The sequence below is a fragment of the Myxocyprinus asiaticus genome, chromosome 28 (genome assembly GCF_019703515.2).
Source record: "Myxocyprinus asiaticus isolate MX2 ecotype Aquarium Trade chromosome 28, UBuf_Myxa_2, whole genome shotgun sequence".
Lineage (NCBI taxonomy): Eukaryota > Metazoa > Chordata > Actinopteri > Cypriniformes > Catostomidae > Myxocyprinus > Myxocyprinus asiaticus.
Window position 1 is genome coordinate 31,657,559 of NC_059371.1, and position 18,714 is coordinate 31,676,272.

General features: G+C 38.4%; 1 protein-coding gene across 3 annotated transcripts in view; it reads left to right on the forward strand.

Annotated features, from left to right (window-relative positions):
- Positions 1-918: 918 nt before the first annotated feature.
- Positions 919-18,714, forward strand: part of LOC127419297 (inactive dipeptidyl peptidase 10-like) — a 64,209-nt gene continuing 46,413 nt past the window's right edge. For 2 of the 3 annotated variants that reach the window (XM_051660596.1, XM_051660599.1), the window contains exon 1: positions 919-1,057. In XM_051660596.1, the coding sequence (XP_051516556.1) occupies positions 1,019-1,057 (39 nt within the window). In that variant the 5' untranslated portion in view covers positions 919-1,018. The remainder of the gene's footprint in view (positions 1,058-18,714) is intronic. The other variant, XM_051660598.1, reaches the window with a different exon arrangement.

Here is an 18,714-nt window from a genome sequence, read left to right on the forward strand (position 1 = left end):
ATATAACTTATTTTTCATCTTGACATTGCAGTCTCTGGGCACAATCATGATTTCAAGCTCGATTACACTTCCTAGCACCATCTAGTGCTCTGCGCATGTGTAAAGCACTAAATGTAATCGAACTTGAAATCATTGTGTACAGTGAAAAAGAAGTTACATTTTGATCTGTTCTCACCCATAATAGATTGGATTAAACCACTGAAGTAATATGGATTATATTTATGCTGCCTTTTTGTGCTTTTTGGTGCTTCAAAGTTTTCTTCACCATTCACTTGCATTGTATGGGCCTACAGAGGTGAGATTTTCTTCTAAAAACCTTTGTTTGTGTTCTGCAGAAGAAAGAAAGTCATACACATCTGGGATTTGAGAGAATGTGAGTAATTTGAGTTTTTTTTTTCTTTTTTTTTTTTTTCGTAAGAACTATTCCTTTAATATTAGAATTGCTTTACATCCTGAATGACTCTGTTTGGTGTGCCACTCATAAACTGAGGTCCTAGGACTGCTTTTCATGCAAGACATTTAAGTGGGCCAGACATAAATTAATTAGATAAATAAATAAATTAATATTTCTCTAGAAGCATACATTTATCATTATTTATGCTCATTCTCCCTCGTATCTAAATATGTGTTGTTACTCATTTCTATCTATCTATCTATCTATCTAACTAGAGAACACTTCAGCCCGCTATTAATCAAGCTTGTAAATTCTGACTGACGCCTCAGACACATTTCAATTAGAAAAGGAGGCAAAGCAAGAAGAGGCTGCGTGTTGTCTTAATGAATTTTCCAGTTGGTCAAGAGGCTTGTACCCTGGATCTGTGTGTGTGTGTGTGTGTGTGTGTGTGTGTGTATGAGAGAGAGAGAGATGGCCAACTTTACACCATCCTGAAATGATCTGCCAGTGGGGTGTATAGAGTTGCAGCACCAACTAAAACAACGCTTTTAACTGCTGAAGGAGCAGTCAACTGCAGCAGATATCCGTGCTGAATTTGGGACGTAATTTCTGGACGCTGCCAACATGATTGCCACCACACAACAGAACATGACAACAGAGCTGGTAAGCGAAATTAAACAGCTTGTTTTTTTCTCTCTCTCTATTTTCTGCTTTGCATAAGCAAAGACAAAATACAGACTGACGGAAAAGCGAAAAACAGCTTTCGTTGGTGCTTTTTTACACATCTGTATGAACTAGAGCCGCAGCAAAGCAGCGCGTGCATGTGTTGGAACAGAATATTAAGACGCGCACGCGACCACTTTTCTCTTTCATTTCATGTTTTTAAACTATACAAACGTATGTTCAACTCATTTAACCGTCAAGGTGCCATACAATACGCGCGTTTTCAGCACAGGTGTTGCTGACATTAATTCTGCATGGTTTTTCATTCATTCAGAAGACTGTATCACCTCATATCTGTTTTGCTCCATTACACCAGTTTTACTCAATGTACTGCAGTGCTTTCTAGCGAGGGCTTTTCCGAAAGATCTGTTTATCTAATTTGGGTTGGTCCCCGTTGATCGTGTTTTGGCAATATTCTGGGGATTGTCAGAAGTTTCATGCAGGGCACAAGCATATTACAGTATTATGACTGGTACGTGTTTGCATAGGAATTTACCTACTGATATGGATGATAAACTCTTTTGCTTTATAAATCTAAGGAATTGCATTCACATTTCTATAACGTTTGATGTTGCGAGAGCTTTTTCTAATAAAAAGGGACGTTAAAGTGTAGGGAGCGTGCATGAACTGAGAGTCTCCTCTATATGCTCGCAGATGACTTATATGATGCATCTTTAACTGAAACATAATCAAATCACCCTCCTTCATTTGTAGTCTCTGCCTGATTTGCATACTGTGTACTGCGGCTCGTGCCACGGCCATTAAATGGATAGTTCATCCAAAAATGAAAATGATCTCATTATTTACTCACCCTCATGATATCCCCGGTGTGTATGACTTTGTTTCTTCACCAGAACACATTTGAAGAAAAATAGAAAAATAACTCAGCTCAGTAGGTCCTTAAAATGAAAGTGAATGGAGATTTCTCTTTTGAAGCTCCAAAAATCACAGACAGTCTGCATAAACCTCATCCAAATGACACCAGCTGTTAAATGAATGTCTTCTAAAGGGACACGATCGCTTTTGGTGTGAAAAGATAAACATTTAAGTACTTTTTTTGCTGTAAATCATAAATCAGAACTGATGCACGTGTGTCACAGCCAGCAGAGCAGTGCTGTTTACAAGTGAGAAGGAGGAATGCTGTACAGTAGCTTGGTTGGTTCTGGTTTAAATCTGTTATTATCTGTTTCTTTACTCACAATGGTGCGTTTGTGTGCTCATCCTGGATGTCTCAACCGAGTGAGATTATTTCGGTGTGATGGCAACGCGAATACATCACACGAGAGACCGCTTGGACCCCATCTTGTGAAGCTTACGTTGGATTATAGTTAAAAAGTACTTTAATATTGATCTTTTTTTTTTTGCACTAAAAGTGATCATGTCGCTTTAGAAGACATTAATTTAACTGCTGGAGTCATATGGATGATGTATATGCAGACTGTCTGTGATTTTTGGAGCTTCAAAAGAGAAATCGCCATTCACCTGCATTTTAAGGGCCTACTGAGCTAAGATATATATATATATATATATATATATATATATATATATATATATATATATATATATATTTATTTATTTTATATTTTTTTTAAATGTGTTCTGGTGAAGAAAAAAAGTCATACACACCTGGGATTTCATGACAGTGAGTAAATAATGAGAGAATTTTCATTTTTGGGTGAACTAAGAACTACCTGCTTTCACTGATTTCAATGAACGGCTCTCTTAACCCGAGAACTGCTGACACCTCAGAAGTGTCACCAAGACAAAATGAAATTGTTGTTTGTGTATTTGTGTTTAAGAGTAAAAAGGGGTACAAAAATAAGAAACAGTGTAGGTTAGGTGCACAGGTCTAAACTGCACACAACATAACTGTCAATACTCAATGCCAAGCTTGTGATAAATGAAAAAGAAAGATAACAGGATGAAAAAAATGTAAAGCAATTTCTTTTAGTAATCAGTGTCTTCACTATAATACATCATGTTACCCATGCCTATAAAGTGGGCGGGATTGTGCTCACAGCTCTGTTTCCCATAGATAGGGAACACCCAGTGTAATTAGTTTCTCTTGTATTGTATTCCCCGCTCACATTACAAAAGTAATATTCTGTACCATTCTGTAATTTATTTCTCAAATAACTACTGCATGAATTTCAATGCTCGGAGTGTGCAGATATCATTGAACTCTAAAAGTGTGTGCTGACAGACAGGGGTTAATTTATTTAAAGGCTTGAATTTTTCACACTCTGTTTTTGATTCCCTTAGTGTTTTTACTTAAAGCTGTCAGTTTCCAATCTAAATGTTTAATGACAGGAAATAATCAGCGTGTAAAGGAATCCACAGAGGTGTTTTATCGACAAGATGGGAAGGCGTGAATTGACTCTCACCTCTTGTCAGATACACTTGCTGACCTCAGCAGGAAAAGCTCTAGAGATCTGTCAGATCCATTGTGTTAGATTGAGCCTGTTGGCTGTATGTGAAGGAAGCCTGTACATTTTGCTTTAGAGGGAAATTTGCAGTAAGTTACATAGAACAACAGAGAAATTATGTTGATAATGCGTGCAGTTTTTTCTGACATCTCTGATTATATTCTTCTCATTGTTGCCCAGTTAGTCAAAAACATACTGATCAAAGCCACAGCCAAAAGCCACGTGCATGCATACAGTATGTAAAAGCATGCACATGCATATGTTAGTTATAGCATGCACGTGTAGTTTCAGAGTCAAGATCGTCCAATACTGTATATATTGTACATTTTTCTCTATGTCATGGTGCTTTATCAAAACACATCTGGATATACATTAAATATTACAGTGTAATTTTGAAGAATTTGACCAACAGTTACAATGCTTTTTCAGTGTATTTTCCAAACTCTGGCTATAACGGTTTGAGCAGCATTTGCAGGTGCATCTCAATAAATTAGAATGTCGTGGAAAAGTTCATTTATTTCAGTAATTCAACTCAAATTGTGAAACTCGTGTATTAAATAAATTCAGTGCACACAGACTGAAGTAGTTTAAGTCTTTGGTTCTTTTAATTGTGATGATTTTGGCTCACATTTAACAAAAACCCACCAATTCACTATCTCAAAAAATTAGAATATGGTGACATGCCAATCAGCTAATCAACTCAAAACACCTGCAAAGGTTTCCTAAGCCTTCAAAATGGTCTCTCAGTTTGGTTCACTAGGCTACACAATCATGGGGAAGACTGCTAATCTGACAGTTATCCAGAAGACAATCATTGACACCCTTCACAAGGAGGGTAAGCCACAAACATTCATTGCCAAAGAAGCTGGCTGTTCACAGAGTGCTGTATCCAAGCATGTTAACAGAAAGTTGAGTGGAAGGAAAAAGTGTGGAAGAAAAAGATGCACAACCAACCAAGAGAACCGCAGCCTTATGATTGTCAAGCAAAATCGATTCAAGAATTTGGGTGAACTTCACAAGGAATGGACTGAGGCTGGGGTCAAGGCATCAAGAGCCACCACACACAGACATGTCAAGGAATTTGGCTACAGTTGTCGTATTCCTCTTGTTAAGCCACTCCTGAACCACAGACAACGTCAGAGGCGTCTTACCTGGGCTAAGGAGAAGAAGAACTGGACTGTTGCCCAGTGTTCCAAAGTCCTCTTTTCAGATGAGAGCAAGTTTTGTATTTCATTTGGAAACCAAGGTCCTAGAGTCTGGAGGAAGGGTGGAGAAGCTCATAGCCCAAGTTGCTTGAAGTCCAGTGTTAAGTTTCCATAGTCTGTGATGATTTGGGGTGCAATGTCATCTGCTGGTGTTGGTCCATTGTGTTTTTTGAAAACCAAAGTCACTGCACCCGTTTACCAAGAAATTTTGGAGCGCTTCATGCTTCCTTCTGCTGACCAGCTTTTTAAAGATGCTGATTTCACTTTCCAGCTGGATTTGGCACCTGCCCACACTGCCAAAAGCACCAAAAGTTGGTTAAATGACCATGGTGTTGGTGTGCTTGACTGGCCAGCAAACTCACCAGACCTGAACCCCATAGAGAATCTATGGGGTATTGTCAAGAGGAAAATGAGAAACAAGAGACCAAAAAATGCAGATGAGCTGAAGGCCACTGTCAAAGAAACCTAGGCTTCCATACCACCTCAGCAGTGCCACAAACTGATCACCTCCATGCCACGCCGAATTGAGGCAGTAATTAAAGCAAAAGGAGCCCCTACCAAGTATTGAGTACATATACAGTAAATGAACATACTTTCCAGAAGGCCAACAAGTCACTAAAAATGTTTTTTTTATTGGTCTTATGATGTATTCTAATTTTTTGAGATAGTGAATTGGTGGGTTTTTGTTAAATATGAGCCAAAATCATCACAATTAAAAGAACCAAAGACTTAAACTACCTCAGTCTGTGTGTATTGAATTTATTTAATACACGAGTTTCACAATTTGAGTTGAATTACTGAAATAAATGAACTTTTCCACGACATTCTAATTTATTGAGATGCACCTGTAGTTCAATGATGTGGTGTTTGCATTGTTCAAATAATGTTGGGGGTTTGTTTAAATCCCTAACACTAAATATTCAGCTTCGGCATGTAACTTGTGCAACATGTGTTGTTGGTTTGTAAAACGCCCTAAACGGTAAGGTCATAAATGGTTTAAGCAAAAACAATCGACACACATAAGCTAGATTTTTGCCCATTACCTAAATATCGCATTGCATGTAAACACTACCGCCATTCTTACCGGATTATCCAATGTGCGCAAGTATCATACATGTCATGTACCCTTTTGTTTTTTTGGTTTTTTTTTTTGTATTGTTGGATTTTGTGGTTTGAATGTAAATGTACTCACTGTGGAGGCAACATTTTTATGTGCAAGCACCACTCCACCATTTCTTTAGATGTAAAATCTAGTCCATCAAATTATATTAAAAAACGTCTCTGTAATAAAGTGCATTTTTCCATCCTGGTGCTGTTCATCAGAAATCCCATAATCCATGTTGAGAAATGAAAAAGTGATATTTAGAACTGTATCTTTTACTTGTTACCTACGATTATTGACAGGTGGAAGGTTGCCTGAGAAACCAAACGCTTTGTCACCCACAAGAAATTTTAACGAGATAGAGAATGTGCAGGAAGCTCATTAATTATGTAACGCTACTTTGTGTCATTGCCTGGAACTACACTGTAACCTTTCCAGCCTTTCCTTCTGCTGTGTTCTTGGGGAGCTTTTTCACTGAAAGCATTTGTTGTTTCCACATTCAGGAGGTTCTGGATCGAACAGACTGTGTTGTCTGGAGATTAGTCAGTGCAGTTCTGCTTTAATACTAGTTTGGGTGGTCCATCTTCTTTACATTTACATTTATTCATTTGGCAGACCCTTTTATCCAAAGCAACTTGCACGCATTCACAGTGTGCATTTGTTCGTGCATGTGCTCCTGGGAATCAAACCCCTGAATTTGCATTGGAGTGAGATATCACTTGGGTTACAGGAATACCAGCTTCTTTTCAGTCTTTGCCAAATACCCTTATTCTGGGATCCTAGTTCATCACCCTATCTAGGGTTCTTTGCAGACCAGGAAATTACATCCTTGTCTCATAGAATCAAATTTTGCCTAGATTTTTTGCTAAATTATTTTTACATGGCACTTTCCTGGTGAAATGAACACTACAGGCACTACAACAACGACTTTTATTCCCTTTCACACAAATCACGAGTAAAACGGCAAATTATCATTTCATAAATGCTTACTTTTTACCCTGTTCCTCACAATGCTGTCACATCATGTCACAGATGTCACATTATGACATCTAAACACTTTTAGCACAGACGTTTGCATTAGTTAACCAACTACATTTGCAAGCATTTTCAAACTGATAGAGCGTTGCACTTGTGATGCGTAGGAATGAGCACACGACTTGAGGTGGGAGCTTAAAGTGTCATGGAAGTACCACAAAATGAAGTGGTTGCTTCAGCAATTGCATTTAAGTGTAGGGAGGCAGATTTTGTTGTTTTAAAACTCACTAGAACATTCACCTTAAAAACTTTACATCTCAAATTTGCTTTTTATGACACTATCGGTTAGGTTTAGGTTTAGGCTAAGGTTTAGGGTAGGTAGGTAGGTTTTGCTGATTTAAAACTCTGAAGAGTATTAACCCTTAGAAATCTTACCTGTTTTGGAGAAAATTTTACTTGCTTTTAGCACCACTTACATATAATTTTGTAAAAATATCACCACAGTCATGTAATTTTCATAAGATCAGGCTGGAAAATTATGTGACGTTGATGAGTTCTGTCTGTTTTAACGTATTGAAAGGATTACATTTATGTATTTGGCAGATGCCTTTATCCAAAATGACATACAGTGCATTCAAGGTATACATTTGTTTTTATCAGCTTATGTGTTCCCTGGTAATTAAACCCATGACCCTGGTGTCACAAGTGCCATGTTCTACCAGTCGAGCTACAGGAACCCCATATATGACTGCAGCAAGCGCCTCTTATGTGTCAGATGCTTTTTAGTTGAAATGCAGATTTGCTTTCTGATGGTAAAAGTTTTGGAACCTAAGCCTCAGTAAAACCAATGCATCTCATTACCATGTAACATCATGTGTTTAGCTGACTTCGTGCTATGCACTTTATGCAGATATTCTAAGCACATCCTGACAGAGACCCCTGAACTGATCATGATTGAAAGTGCTTTCTGTGTGCCTGAAAGATTTTCAATAAAGCATCTAATATGTTGTGATTATTCCAGAGAACTTGAAAGGTGTACTGTTTTATTGTCATAAATCCAGCCAAAGACCAATTAAATGTGACTCGTATTTCTTATAAAGTTGTGCCTGACAGTGACAGCTGTAAATGATTCATCCCCAAACCTTGTAAGTGAAGCTGATGCACTTTGTATTCATCAAAGGTTTGGCTTTTTCGTGTTGGGCTTTCAAGGTACACCCGTATAGAATAAAGGATATTTTGTTTTTCTCAATAGTACTAGCAGTTGCCACTAAGGCAAACCAAATCATACAGTTGAGAATTAGGAAAAATTAACCTTGAATTGCAGGGTCCTTCTACTATTGGTGGTTTTTGCTAAGCCAAGCATCACTATTACTGTTGCACAATCTTCAGAGCTAGAGATTTGAACAAACCTCTAACTCTAAGTATTGAAATTTGACACATATTTCACATTGCACAGACATGAATGATAAATTATGTGACTTGTTGAAGAGAAGTGTGCTATTGCATTTCTAAGTGATCTTACCTTATGGAGAATTTATGTCTAGTTGACATAAAGATTGAATTACATTGAACACTCTAGAAAATGGTACCGTTTAAGGTACAACTGCCATGACTGGGGTGGTAGTACACCTCAAGGGGACCTTCAAGGCAGTGGTGGCTCAGCAGTTAAGGCTCTGGGTTACTAATCAGAAGGTCAGGGGTTCAAGCCCCAGCACTGCCAAGATGCCACTGTTGGGCCCTTGAGCAAGGCCCTTGACCCTCTCTGCTCCAGGGGTGCTGTATCATGGCTGACCCTGCACTCTGACCCCAGCTTAGCTGGGATATGTGAAAAAAAGAATTTCACTGTATATGTGTGATAAATTAATTATTATTTTCTGTACCTCTAGTTAAAATATAAGTTAAAAAACTCATTTTGGGTACATACTTGTACCCTAAGGACCTATTGTGTACCTTTAAAGGTACATTTATTTGGATCTACTGGGAACAAAAAGCAGGTATGCTTTTTTCTCCTTAAGGGTCCAAATATGCGCCCAAAAAATGGGTACCACCCCAGTGAAACAGTAAAAAAAAATATTCTGAGAGTGGAAGAATGGGATCCCAAAGACTTACAGTGAAGGAGTGACCTGAGGTTTATTGGAACCAGAACATCGTAGAGACTTGGGGGTGGGCTCTTTTCATTAGAAAAGATCAGGTAAAGAAGAAGAAAGAGATTGAGGAAGAAAGAGACAGAAAGACAATGTAGAAGAGAGGAAGAAAGTGAGTGAGTGAAAGGTCAGTGCCGTGAGAAGAAAACCACTCACCCAAAGAGTGCTATGATTTGCAAGCCATTGTAAATGAGTGCACTACTGAAATCCACCCACAGAGTTTTCAGTAACCTCAGACTACATTCTAGAATCTCAAGCCTGTTTATATTTGTATTCAGTGGTTTGTGTTTGAATTGCAGTGATTAGTCAGACAATTTGTGAGCTGTGACATTTATCAGAATGATTTGTTGGAATTAGCTTCCTCTCATTACCACAGTGAAGACAAAATGAAGAGACATGCCGCGCAGTACAGTGCCCGCTTGAAGTTCTGTAAATCATTTAATTGTCTAATGAGAGTTCGGGCACACTTTGCATTAGTATTCATGTCAGTGAAAGTACAGCGTACTGAGTTACTCATGAAGTGTGTAATTTCTGTGCCACTAGTGATCCCAACTGGAATTGCCATTCGTCTGCCATTGGCCAAAAAAAAAAAAAAGAAAGAAAGTCCCTTAACCAGCAAGCCAATCCAGACTGATCTCACTGTGAATTTGAAAGTTCTTCAGTTGAAATCGGTCTGTTCTTACAGAAATTCAAACTACTGCCCCCAGACTATGGCCGCATATGTGTTGTTTTTAGTTGTAAATTATATTTTATTAACATTCTGGTCTCATGAACATTACGTAACCGTGGCTACATTTTTGCAAAACGAAATTACATGCTTCATTACACATTTAGCTGCAGTTTCCTAGAGAAATGTCCAGTGTGGGTGCTAAAAGCGAGTGAAATGGTGTCATAATCAGAAGAGGTTTTTAAGGTGAATATTAGATGGAGGTTTCAATGAGTAAAACGTACCTGCCTAACCTAAAACTTTAACATAAACCTACCCATTAGTGATCTAAAATCAAATGAAAGGTACACACAACAGAGACATCCTTACTCTAAACCAATGCCTAAACCAACTGATAGTGTCCAAAAAATAAAATGAAATATGAAAAGCATATTTTCTGAAGCAACCATGTTGCTTCTATGACACTCTCGTCTCATGTGTCGGCTTTGGTCTCAAACCGTGTACTCCAGAGTTCAGAGTCCAACACTCTTCTCAGGTGAGCTATGGCAAGTCCTAATCACATTGGAATAAGTGTGTAAATGTAGGTGAATCTGTAATACAAGCATTAAAATGTATTGTTTTTCAAATGATGTATTATAGTAAATGTGTTTTCAAATCAAAACAGCAGTGTGTGAGTAAAAGTGTGAAAAATAAGTGTTTTTAAGTCATAATCAGCTGTTGTACTTGTGATTTGTGTGAAGGTGAATAAAACGCACAGTTGTTGTAGCACCTCTAGAGTTTTACCAGGAAACTGGGTCGAAACGTAGAATTTGGCACGTAAAATTCAGTTTGCAAAAATGTCATTATAGTAATGTTCATTATGAGACGAGGTTGATTATTAACCATACGCCCTAACACAAACCCCAACCCTAAACCTAACTGCCTTTTAATGTTTTTTTTTTTTTTTTTTGTGGATCTTGTATTTACACATTGTTTTTTGCTATCGCTATTGTTAAAGGGTTAGTTCACCCAAAAATGAAAATTCTCATGATTTACTCACCCTACTGGCATCCAAGATGTGTATGACTTTCTTTCTTCTGCAGAACACAAATGAAGATTTTTAGAAGAATATTTCAGCTCTGTAGGTCTTTACAATGCAAGTGAATGGGTACCAAAATGTTGAAGCTCCAAAATCCACATAAAGGGAACATAAAAGTAATCCATATGACTCCAGTGGTTAAATCCATGTGTTTAGACATGATATGATAAGTGTGGGTGAGAAACAGATCAATATTTAAGTAATTTTTAATCATAAATCCTCCTCCCTGCCCAGTAGGGGGCGATATGCATCGAAGAATGTGAATCACCAAAACCAGAAGGAGGAGAATTTTATGTTGCCCTTGGGAAAATTGGGAAGAGGGACCTTCAAACAGCAAAAGCGAAATTTAATGCAATCTTGACCTGAGAGCAAAACTCAACACACTGGGGCAATTAACACAGGAGAATTTGCTCCAGGCTCACGAACGTCAAAGCCGGCTGTATAATAGGGGTACTCGGCTTTGCGAATTTGCACTGGAAGATAAAGTCCTTGTATTACTTCCCACATCAAGCTCTAAATTATTCGACAAGTGGCAAGGACCCTTTGAGGTCACACTGCGATTCTGGGAAATCGATTATGAGGTTTAACGAATGGATAGAGGTGGAGCACATCAGATTTACCACCTCAGTCTCTTAAAACCATGGAGAGAAGCAGTCCCCGTGATGTTGGCGACGGTGGTTGCGGAGAGGGAGGAGCTTGGACCGGAAGTGAACTTAAAAGCCACCGATCAAGTCACCCCAGTCACTTGCGGAGACCACCGCTCCCTGTCACAAGTCACGGAGCTTGCCAGGTTGCAAAGAGAATTCTCTGACGTGTTCTCGCCTCTTCCCGGTCGTATGAATCTCATAGAGCACCATATCGAAACGACCCCAGGGGTAGTGGTACGCAGTCATCCCTACCGATTACCCGAACATAAAAAAGTGGTTCAGGATGAAATAAAGGCCATGCTGGATATGGGGGCAATAGAAGAATCCCACAGTGACTGGGCAGCCCGGTGGTGTTGGTTCCGAAGAGTGAAGGCTCGGTCCGGTTCTGTATGGATTATAGAAAAGTCAATGCAGTGTCTAAGTTTGATGCGTACCCGATGCCTTGGATTGATGAACTGCTTGGTTAGACGCAGTTCACTTTTATTAGACACAGGATTTGACAAAGGGATATTGGCAGATCCCCTTAACTCCCATGTCCTGTGAAAAAACGGCATTTTCCACACCGTTCGTCTTACACCAATTTGTCACCCTCCCTTTCGGTTTGTTTGGGGCCCCGGCTACGTTTCAGCGGCTCATGGACGGAATCCTCAGACCACACACCTCTTATGCCGCTGCCTATCTGGATGACATCATTATTTACAGTAATGATTGGCAGCGGCACCTGCAGCATCTGAGGGCTGTCCTCAAGTCGTTGGGACAGGTGGGACTCATGGCAAAACCTAAGAAGTGTGCAATTGAATGGGTGGTATTTAATACGGTATTTAGGCTTCCACTTGAGTCATGGACAGGTGCGGCCCCAAATTGATAAGACTGCCACGATTGCAGCCTGCCCGAGACCTAAGACTAAAAAGGCCCGTTGACTGGTCTTACTAAATGGGGGCACCAGATCCAGTCCAGTGGACAGGGGGTTGGGAGTGGGACTGTCCCAGATGGTGGAGGGGGAGGAATGTGGTGGTATGTGGTGATGGGGGCATGGCCAGCGACATCTGTGGAGAGCGAGGCCGAGAGAGTGAGTGCGGTAAGGGTTGGCACCTGTGGGAAATCACTTCTAACAGCTGTTTTGTGTTTGCAGTGAGAGTATAGAGTGATTTAAAGGGCGATCCAGACCGCCGGAGGAGAAAGAGAGTTGCATGCAGCAGTGTGAACATGTGTGTAGTCATTGTGTTGAAGCTGAAAAGCATTCTTTAAGCTTGTGTGAGAAATAAAGACGCACGTTGGGTTGTTACCCGTCTCCCTCTTCCTCCTTGAAAGAGTTAAAAGAACCTTGTCACATACTGTTATAAAGTGTTGCAGAGAGTTTCATTTCACATTAGTTCATGAATCCGTCATCATTGTTTATTCATATTTGACAAGTATGATTCACCCATTGGGGTGGAATGCTGTACACAATCTCAGTGTTGATTTCCTGTCTTCAGCTCGAAAGAGTTCGACAGGCTTGCGGGGGCTCCATCCACCAGGTCCTTTGTGAATGCGAGGACCTGTGGGCTGTTTGAAAAGTGAAGGAGGGCGGTAAGACTTCCTGACTGCTGAGGGAGCACACACTGCACACGGCTGGCACTGTCAGGACTATGAATCCACAAGCACACTGTGGATGGGTAATGTAAGGTTTGCAGGTGCCTCCTCTCCACCTCCTTATACCATGACATCCTTCCAATCCAGGCAGTGACACCTCATGTAGGAGCAATCTAAAAGAGTGCCATAGCAAATATTACTGACTGTATATCAATCAATCAATCAACATTTATTTATAAAGCACGTTTAAACCACATAAGTTGTTCCAAAGTGCTGTACAATATAGAAAATTAAACACAATAATAAAGAGGAAAATATCAAGAATAAAAACAATAAAACAGCATATACATAAAAATCACAATCAATAAACATCTATCATTTAAACATTTTCAAAAGATAAAGAATAAAAGTATGATTTAAGTGAAGACTTAAAAATAGCTAACGATGAAGCACTCAATAACAACTCATTAACAAACCATAAAAGGAACATTAAAAAACTGTTGAAATGTATAATATATCATTAAATATATAAATGTTAATTTGAATAACATAATATGGAGAAATTTTGTACAATATGGAGAAATTTTGTAGCACTACAATTGATGGTGTCACAAAGTTGCACTAGAGGGTTGCATCATGTATCTTGATGTCCTGGAATAGTTTTTGGGGTCAAAATATGTCACGGAAGTTGAGCATATGGATATTACCATATGTTTGGCACCAGTGTGTAGAACTCGAATCAAGGGCTGGTCACTGTCTGATAAAATTGGTGTTGGCCTGTTTAGTTGATTAATTTTCAGTTTAATAGAATATATATTTCAGTCAGTTTGATCTTGATTCCAGTGCCATTATAGGTGAAGTGTTTAATTTTTTCGAAGTTAAAATACCTTCTATGCCAGCTTCATTGATTCCAACAAAAAGTGTAAACACTGGCTCTGTGGTGCTATCAAAACAATGATCTGTTTGAGCATCTCAACCAACCCAACAAAGCAGCATTAAAGGAATATTCCAGGTTCAATACAAGTTAAGCTCAGTTGACAGCATTTGTGTTATAATGTTGATTTCCACTAAATTAATTTAGTCTTGTCCCTCTTTTCATTAAAAAAAGAGCAAAAATCTGGGATAAAGTGAGGTACACTTACGATGGAATTAAATCGGGCCAATGGGAAAAGGTTAAAATACTTTTTCAAAAGTATAGCCTGAAGACGCAAACAATATGCATGTTAAAATAATTTTTGCGTGATACATTTGCATACTAAACTTTTCTGTGTGAAGTCAAATTTTACAACTTTGTTACTGTAATGACAACGTAACGCCTAAAACCGTAAAACGACCGTAAAAAGGATGATTTAAAGAACTCAAACAATGCACAAGTTTTAACAGAATAATTAAAGGGATAGTTCATCCAAAAATGTAAAATTCTCTCATTATTTACTCACCCTCATGATATCCCAGGTGTGCATGACTTTCTTTCTTTACCAGAACACATTTGAAGAAAAATAGAAAAATATCTTAGCTCAGTTGGTCCTTAAAATGCAAGTGAATGGAGATTTATCTTTTAACATAAACGTCATCAATACGACTCCAGCGGTTAAATTAATGTCTTCTAAAGTGATACGGTCACTTTTGGTGCGAAAAAATATAAATATTAAAGTACTTTTTAACTATAATCCAACGTGAGGGTAAGCTTCACGAGACAGTGGATTCCAAGCGGTCTCTCGTGTGACGTATTCACGTTGCCATGATACTGACGTAGTCTCACGTTCTGCACTCGGTTGAGACATCCAGAATAAGCACACAAACGCACAATTGTGAGTAAAGAAACAGATAAATACAGATCTAAACCAAAACCAACGAAGCTACTGTACAGCATTCCTCCTTCTCACTTGTAAACAGTGCTGCTCTTCCGGCTGTGACGCACTTGCGCCAATTCTTGCATATTTCAAATGCCAATGCAATTACATCAGACGTGCATACCACTCCTGTCCGGAAGCATGATTTAGAGTTAAAATAAGTACTTAAATATTTATCTTTTTTGCACCAAAAGTGATCATGTCGCTTTAGAAGACATTAATTTAACCACTGGAGTTGAAAGGATGACGTTTATGCAGACTGTCTGTGATTTTTGGAGCTTCAAAAGAGAAATCTCCATTCACTTGCAATTTTGTTTCTTTCATAATCATAATTTAGTTATAACTGTTTTCAAATTCAGTGTGTGTGAAATGAAAGACAAAAAAAAAAAAAAAAAAAAAAAAAAAGCAATTATTTCCTGGCAGTAATCAGTGTGGTCTAAATGAGGGTTTTTTGAGAAATTTTTCCACCAAAAAATAAATAAAAATAAAATAAAATTAGAAAGAAATCCTGTCGGTGGATGCACTTTGAAACAGCTTATTGAAACAGCTTTGCTTGGCCAAAACAAACCATTTATGCTCAATCGTTATGTAACATCATCCAGTGTGATCACATTGATGTCATCTGTCTAACAATTTCAGGTGCGTTTAATGAAATTAAACAATTTAATGGTCCACATTTATCAATAGCTATTTAGGGGCAAATTGTATGGAAATCAGCTATGGCTCTATCGAACCAGTTGCATCAATCATCACAATTAGACATGCTGTGGTTATGGTGGATTGGTAATGAATTCATCAATATTAATTTGATGTGCAGCCATTTACCAGTCATTGTTGATGTTTACTGGATCATTGCAGGTCATTTGTTTGCAATCAGGGCTTTGACAGTCAGGTTGACTTCAGAGCTCCACCATATGTTCCAGAATTATGCAAAGCTCAGATGCTTCTCATTAGCACTGTGATTTAGCTCAAAGTGATTTATTCTAGTTTTCTAATCATAGCCAAACACTGTGAAGTTAAGAAGTTCCCTTGCTCGTTTCCCATGGAAGCTGCTCAACCTACCAGAATCCCTGGAGAGCGATGTGAAAAATTGTGCTGTTGCATCCTTGAATGTTTTCCAGCTGGAATGGCAGCCATCAGTAAAAACATGCCTTAATTTTACAGACTTGAGATCTCTTTCTGGGGCTCCAAATATTGTCTTGGGTAAAGGGGGACCTCGAAGTTAAAAAGGTTTAGAACCACTGTGCTAGGGTGTTGTGGGTGGTTGCCAGGGCATTGCTATGCATTTGCTAAATTACGGAATTTAATACTTAGTGTTTGGAATTTTCTCAATTCCATTGCAAATGATGCAGTCAAATTAATGATGGTACAATATACAACTATATAAGTATATAAAAAAGTTAACAGTATAAAAACAAGACATTTTAAGTTTATTACAAAATATTCAGAGATGTACAAATATTTAAGTAGCTTGAGGAAGATTGTAGGAAGACTGAATTAGGTTTGCAGTGGTTCATGGAAGTAGGTGGTTGCTGCTGAGCTCCTTTGGCACAGTTCCTGTTTCTTACGAGGTCTCTGATTGGTGGATCTCTCTTCGGGATTCTCGATATTGTAGTTTTTTCACCAGGAATTGGCCTTAACATGTTTTATTTTTAATGAAATTGAAATGACACTGACTTGTTGCTTCTGCAGAAACATAAATCCTCACTTAACAAACGTGGAGCTCCTGGTAGGTGTGTTGAATGGTTTATAAGTTATCGTTAAAAAAATCAATGTCTCTAGTTAAAATTGAATGGTATTTTTACTTCTGGAAGCCAACTTTTGCACTCTATAGGGATGCTTGCTGTAGCTAGCACCACTTATAAAAGAATCTCTTGGATTCTACCAAAGAATATTCACATGAGACACATTCATCGCTTACATTAGCTCCCCTGTCGTCATATTCATTATTTCCCACTGGAACCCCCCTTGGTATTGATTTCCTCTGGTAGTCCTGAGGCATGGCATGCAAAGGTTTTCCTAATGTGATATACATTACCGACTGCCAAATCACCAGACACATTTCTCTCCTTCCTATAGCACAGGAGCATCCTTGATGAGATTGTCGCCCACACAAAGCCCTGCTTTCTGCATTGCAGGAGCGGCGCCATATATGTGACTGACAGCTTTGTAGAAGCAGTGCTCTCTGAACCAAGCGCTTGAGCAGAATACAATGAGAAATCTGTCTGCTTGAGTCTCTGCTAGGCCCGAAATGTGTCACTTCAATACCTGTGCCAAGGTTTTTGTAGTCCAAGTTCTGTCAGCTTTTCAGCATGGCTCTATTTGTCAGCTCTCTTTTCACAACAGCTCTCAGAATCGCTTTAATCATTAGGTCTCAAGTGGTGGTCAACCAAAATGGGTTTTTCATTAACCAAAGCTGATGTCTAGAGAGCAAGGAGGCTGATGGGCGACATAACAGTGGGGTTCAAATGTCTGAGACCACGTTGAAAACCTGGGATTTAAACAACCAGGTCTCGTGACAAGTCGTAATAATAATACAAGATGACAAAATCGTAAGAAATTGTACGTGTTTGCTCATACAAAAACTTTCAACTTTTACTGCCATAGAGAAAATTATTAGAACCAATGGACTTATTGGATGTTATTATGATTTTTTAACCGAAGTTTAACAGCTAAACCCAAACCTAAACCTAACCATGATTTTAGTTGGAAAATGACTTTTGTGTACCAAGGAAGAATGAATACATCGGAACAAGATGATGGAAGTGTGTTACAAGTTATACACATACATCAGTTATTGTATTGCATAAATGTATATGGAATGAGTAACCAAATTTTCAATAAAATGCTGGATTGGAGGCTTGCTAAAATGTATTGTTGTTGTTGGATAGGAGGATAGCTAAACCTGGTTGGACTCTATGGCAATAAGTCATTGTCCTTTTTGTACAAGCCAAGTTGTACAATATCTTACAATTTTGCCGTCTTGTACAAATTATTATGAGTTAGACTATGAGACTATGTTGATCATTTCAAATTTATACAAAAGAAATTGAGCAATTCTGGACATGTGTCCTAAATAAAATGCTTCAGAAACTCAAATTAGAGTCTCAGAGTTCTTGGATGCTGTATATTGTTGTGAAACAACAAAATAACTTAAAAAGCTTCAAAGGTTGCCAGCGTGGATTCTTGCCAAAGCCTCATTATTAATAGATCTTACTAGCTGCTTCACACAATTAAAACTGCTGCCGATAGTGTCTGATAAATCTATCTCTACTCCTGCAGTGGGAAGATAAGAATCACAATGGAGTTGGCCTCTATTCAGTTTCCAGAGACCTATAATACTGTTTAATCTTATGCTTTAGTTGTTTCCTTAAGGGAATAGTTCAGCCAAAAATTTAATTTCTGTCATCATTTACTCACACACATACTGTTCCAAACCAGTATGACTTTCTTTTTTTCCACTGAACACAAAAGGAGATGTTAGGCAGAATGTTAGCCTCAGTCACCATTCACTTTCATTGCATATTTTTTCCTTGGAATATCTCAATATCTCTATTAGGGGTGGGGGAAAAAATGATTCTGTTACAAATCGCTATTCTTGAGACAAACAATTTTAAAATCGTCTCCCTGATGAAAAAACTATTTTGATAAAAAAAAAAATACACGTTTAGCTTAATGCTTATACAGTGATTGATAGATGAATACAGGAAGCTATATTTGTGCAGAGTTCAACACAAACAGGTTTTCTCTCTGAGAAGTTTCTTTTATTTTAAGTCTTTACGTTCAGTCATTTAATGCGCTGCTGTTGCAGCCATCAAAGCGCCGCTTGTTAACAGGTTTATTTGTGTGGTACTGTGGAGAGTATTTGTCAAGAATCATTCTGCAAATTCTGTCTGACATTGCTTTAATAAATAGTTTAGCTGAAAAA